The sequence below is a fragment of the Empidonax traillii genome, unplaced genomic scaffold (assembly GCF_003031625.1).
Source record: "Empidonax traillii isolate 1590-97213 ecotype Southwest subspecies unplaced genomic scaffold, ASM303162v1 scaffold1632:size97395, whole genome shotgun sequence".
NCBI classification, from domain to species: domain Eukaryota; kingdom Metazoa; phylum Chordata; class Aves; order Passeriformes; family Tyrannidae; genus Empidonax; species Empidonax traillii.
Window position 1 is genome coordinate 75,232 of NW_020956825.1, and position 5,083 is coordinate 80,314.

General features: G+C 53.0%; 1 protein-coding gene across 1 annotated transcript in view; it reads right to left on the reverse strand.

Annotated features, from left to right (window-relative positions):
- Window positions 1-1,737: 1,737 nt before the first annotated feature.
- Window positions 1,738-5,083, reverse strand: part of LOC114070630 (leucine-rich repeat-containing protein 37A-like) — a 20,350-nt gene continuing 17,004 nt past the window's right edge. Inside the window, exons 6-9 of the mRNA XM_027908153.1 lie at window positions 3,018-3,110; window positions 2,463-2,518; window positions 2,017-2,080; window positions 1,738-1,917 (exon numbers count right to left, since the gene is read on the reverse strand). Coding sequence (XP_027763954.1) covers window positions 1,738-1,917; window positions 2,017-2,080; window positions 2,463-2,518; window positions 3,018-3,110 — 393 coding nt within the window. The remainder of the gene's footprint in view (window positions 1,918-2,016; window positions 2,081-2,462; window positions 2,519-3,017; window positions 3,111-5,083) is intronic.

The following is a 5,083-nucleotide window of genomic DNA, read 5'->3' on the forward strand; positions in this document are numbered from 1 at the left end:
CCACTCCCCTCCTGTGGAGGTGTGTGAGAGGGAATTCAGCCAGACTGATGGAAAGGGAATTCAGAAGGACTCGCTGAGTGTCCTTCTGTTTCATTGCCTCGTGGTGTCAGTCAGCCTTTCCAAAGCAGAAATGTTCCTGAGTGGTGAATTTCAGGGAGATTTCCCTTGTACGTGGCAAAAGTATGTTTCCTGGTGCAGAGGGATGAAGATAAAATTTGGCTTAGAGAGAGAAATTTACTCTTGATTTCTCTTTGCAGGTCAATGAATTGTCTTTGGAACAGTTGCAGCTCAAAGAAGAAGTTCTGTCTGATCTCAGTTTTGATGATGCCACTGAATTAGAGCAGCTCTGTCTTCACATCGTTTCCAAAAGTTTTGCAGTGTTTGATTAGGGATGAAAATTGAACACCACGAGACGCCACGTGCGTCATAAACAACGTTCGCTTTTCTTCCAGATACGCAACAGTGAAAGAAGTGGGCAATAAACCTAATGTTGCTAAAATTAAGACCCAAAATATATGCTGGCTTTGGAGAAAAATTGTTTTCCTGTCAACTTATTGAGGTCAGCTATATCTGGAACCAGTGGAGCTGCACGAGTATTTAGACAGAATAGCAGGTGTGTGTAGCAATTCTGGAACAACAAAAGGAACAAGCCCTCCCTGCAGGAACCCACATACGGCTCAGAGTCGCTCGAATCCAGGGGAGAAAGCTAGAGGTGGAAGGAATCTTACCAGCAGGAGTAGCTGTGGGACTGACAGTCTTTTGCACAAGCACGGGAAAAGTATTTGTCTAAGTGAAAATTGTTTTAAAGAAATAAGCCTAAGTCTTGTAGCAGTGTGTTGACACCTTTGTGCCAAGTGAGCCAGAGGTGTTGCACCCCAACTATAAGTAGCTGGAGCATTATCATTATGTAAAACAAAGGTTCTTTTTCATTTCAAACGTGTTTTTCATTAAATTACACAAAATTCTGTAGCGTGGTGTGATGAACGAACCTCAGAGGCAGGACAAGCAAGGGGAAGGGGCACCAAGCTCACCAGATCATGAGGTTGGGGGGGGTGTGTATTTGGTAACAAATTCCTTGGAGCTGGTGATTCCTCTTTACCTTTCTGCTGTCCAAAAACTGAGTTGTCAGAGTGGGGTTTAACCCACCTGCTCCAGCCCAGGGCTTCAGTGTTTGCCAGTTCCAACCACAGTCCATCTGCTGGCACTGGACACACGAGCACAGCCTCCCTCACACACACCAAAACAGCCCCACACACACAGACGCTTCCCCAGTCTCACAGGACACTCTGACTGCAAAAACACGGTATTTATTGGGAAAGACTCCAAACAAAGAAAGACAAAACACAGGGAAAAAAAGGGACTGCGGGGAGGGGACCCTGCCACACGTGCCGACCCCCTGGACACTGCAGCCCTGGGAAGGCTGCGCGCTCCGGAGACTGCACAGCGGCAGAGGCTGCTCAGGACACCTGGGCCTTCCTGGATCACCTGTTGCTATTCCCTGAGGAGAAGCTTTGGAGGTCCCAGGGCATCCCACCCCCCTCTTCCCAGGTCCCCAGGGAGAAACTATGGGGGTCCTAAAATATCCCACCTCCCTGTTCCCACCCCCCTGTTCCCCGTCCCCAGGGAGAAACTTGGAGGGTCCCAGGGCTTCCCACCCCCCATTCCCAGGTCCAAGGGAGGTTCCTCAGGGTGCCCTGATGCCTGCAGCATCCTCCTCTGAAGAGAGGGCTCACGGAGTCAGCAGTCCAGATTTTGGGGTGGTGGAGGCAGGGCAGGGTCTTCACATCCTCTCTCTGCCTCGAAGGCATCTGTGTTCATTTGTTCTCTCTCCTTCTTGGATTCTTCTTCCTCTGCATCAAGCACATCCATGATGTATTGAACTACCAGCAAATCATCCTCGCTGAGCTCAGGAAAGTCCTGGAAAGTGCCATGGAGGAGAAGGATTGGGAGAGGTGAGGATGAGCAGGCAGTGCAGACAGACAGACAGCACTGGCACCTGCTCCCTGCCCTTACCACCTCTACATCCTCTAACTTCTTGTACTTGTTCTTCCTCCATCTCCGGCGCAGAATTACAAAGAAACTGAAAACAAAAGGAAAAAAGGACAAGAAGCAGGCAGGTTTGGCAGGGAGGGCAGCAGCAGGACCAGCACCTCTCCCTGCTCAGGGGGCATTTCAGGACAGCCTAAGGAAGACAGGGGGCCCCAGAAAGGATGGCAATGACTGGTCAAGCTCATCCAGGCCATCCAGGGGTGAGCATCACCAGCACGGAGAAGGGCTGGTTGGGATGTGAGCTTATCCGTGCCCATCGCTCCCACTCTGGGCTCCTTTTCTGGGTCTCTCCCAAAAGCGATGTCTTAAACACCAGCAGCGACTCCTGCACGGCTGGGGGGTCTGGGGATGAGTTACTCTTCAGGGTAAAGACTGTTGGTGGCACAGCAGTGGCACAGTCAGGGAGCAATTACCTTCTCAGCACAGTGCGGAGGCATCGGCAAAAAACTGCACAAGGTCGGGAGCACAGCTGGGAAAGGAAAAAGGGAGACTTGGAATATCAGTGCAGAGTTTTCTTGTCATACTCTGCAAAGCAACGGAGGCCAAAAGGATCATCCTCCAACCCAGCCCATTCTATACACATGCAAGTCTGGACCAGAAGCCACAATTTTTAAAAGAGCCTGTCCCCACGTTCAGCTTCCCACTTGTGCCTGCCTCCAGAACGTGAATGAACTCCCAGAGCTCTCCTAATCCCATTCCTGCCTGGCTGAAGGTAGGAGAGCAAAGCAAACCTATGGAGAGTCAGGAAGGATGCCAGGACAAGCTTCCCCCAAGCAGGCTGAACACTGCTGACCTGGGGCTGTGGATGCTGCCACAAGCACTAGGGTTGGAAAAACATCTCCTGTGTTACCCAGCACGTGCACGGGCACCCACAGCGGCACCTGGCGCTCCTCAGCTGGGCTCTGCAGCTACAGGGCATGACTGACAGCTGTGTCTCCAACAAGACATCAGCTTATAGACATAGATACCTTAAGGACACACATCAGCATCAGAGAAATGACAGCAAGGACAGAGAGCAACACCACCAATGTGATTGTGTCATCCAAGGGCTCTGGTTTCTTCTGGGACAAAAACAGACAAGATCAGCAAGGGAGAGAGGATTGCTCCTTCCATTCCCCATTGCCCTGAACGACACATCCTGCAGTGCCCAGCAGCTCTCCTACCTCCCCTGTGTATTCCTTGCCCTCCTCCAAGGCGGCGCGTCTGAAGATGTTCTCTTGTAGAAGACATGGATTCGTCAGTTCAAAGGCTCCCTCCTTCTCTTGCCTCTTGCTGAGCAGACTTAGAAGCAGCTCAGTCTTTGAAACCATCTTTGCACAGCACAGCTGCAGCCCGGGCAGGCTGCAGTCCATCCTCAGGGCTTCTTCTACCTGGGCCATGAACGTCTGCAGGCCTTCATCTGGCAACAGGTGATGGTAGCCTGTGATTTCAAAGACCTCTTCTGCAAGTGGCAAAGCATCTGTGCCTGCAGGGCTACCTGTCTTGAGGAGCCTGGACCCTTCTTCTTGTTGCTTCCAGGGTGTCTCCATCGTGTCAGGGATGAGGGAGAAGTGCCCACCCTGAGAGGAAGGCTCTCCTTCAGCCCTGGCCTCAGCCCTGATAATTGCAGCGGGGCCATTGTCAACCAGTGGGTCAGACAGAAAATCCAGGTTCCTGTTTAGACCCAGCTCAGCTTTCCTGTCTCTGCCTGTGGGCTCTCCCTGGGCTATCACAGGGCTCAACGCCTGGTGGAAGAGGGGATTTTGTCCAACCCAGTATTGAGTGTCTCTCTTCTTGCGCTCTTTGTTCGTCCTCCTGTTGTCATGCCTTGGAGATGGAGCTACCTCCACATCTTCTTGCTGTCCAAAGTCGGAATCTTCATCAGTGGGGTTTAACCCACCATCCAGATCCCAGGGGTTTAATGCCTGCCAGTTCAAATGTTCAGCCTGCTGCTTTTGATCTGAGACTACGATTGCCTTTTCCTCCACATCGTTCTCCCTGACAGGCTGGGGCTGGCGTGAATCCTTCAGGCTGCTCACATCCCCCTCAGTGCCGCTCAGCATCAGGGAAACCACAAGAGTTACGGTTCCGTGGTCTCCCAGCGAAGGCTCCTTGGGCTTGAGGTTCAATACTGGGCTGCTCTTTGCTTTTCTGGACAGCTCCACTGCCATTACTTCTCCCTGTGTCTGTGCCACAGGACCGGTGTGAGCTGCAGGACACCATGACAGCAGATCAGTGACTCGGCACAACCACAGGGCAGGGGTTTACCCCGAGCAGCAGGAGCTCCTCTCTGAGACAAGAGAGCGGGTGAGGGGAGTGGTGGATGTGTTGGGGAGGGCAGAAGAGTCCTTAAATCACTCTGATTGTCCCCTCAGGGCAGAACAGGAGATGTTTCTTTCCTGCTGTCTCCCAGGGCTCTCTTTGGATGGGAAATGGGTTTGCTGTCGGAGACTCTCCCACCACTCCAGGTGAGCCAGTGCTGGGTTGCTAAATTCACCAGAAAGCTTTTGAACTCCCAGGGAGCCTGGAAAGCAGAATCAACCCTGACACAGGGTTGTGGAATTCACCTGGAGCAGGAGCTGCAGGTTGTGCCTGGGTTGGGACAATGGCTGGGTGGGGTGCTTGGTCACCCCCAGACTCTGCAGGAGCCAGTGAAGAGGGAGAGACCCCAGACTAAAGATCAGCACAGAGGCTGATGAGCCAGTGACAGTGTTTGGTGTTCATCTAACGCCCCACAAAGCACATTGGGGCTCCTGCCCTCTCTCCTGCACATGGGCAGGGAGGTAACAAAGAGCTTTCAGAGCCTCTCAAGGGGCATCCCACGCTCCTTCTGGGTCTTGGGGTTCCCACTGTGGGTTTGAGGCAGGTTGGGGCCCACGTCACCGTGCCAGAGCAACACAAACACTGCTGCACCCTTTGGCCACGTGGGTGCTGTGTCTGGGACCCCTGTGGCCCCTGAGCTGGGACTGGCCAAGCTATGGTGGCACTGGGAAGGCTCAGGAGGTTCTCAGGGGAAACTGGGGGTTCTAAGCAGTGCCTGGGAAGGGCACAGGGC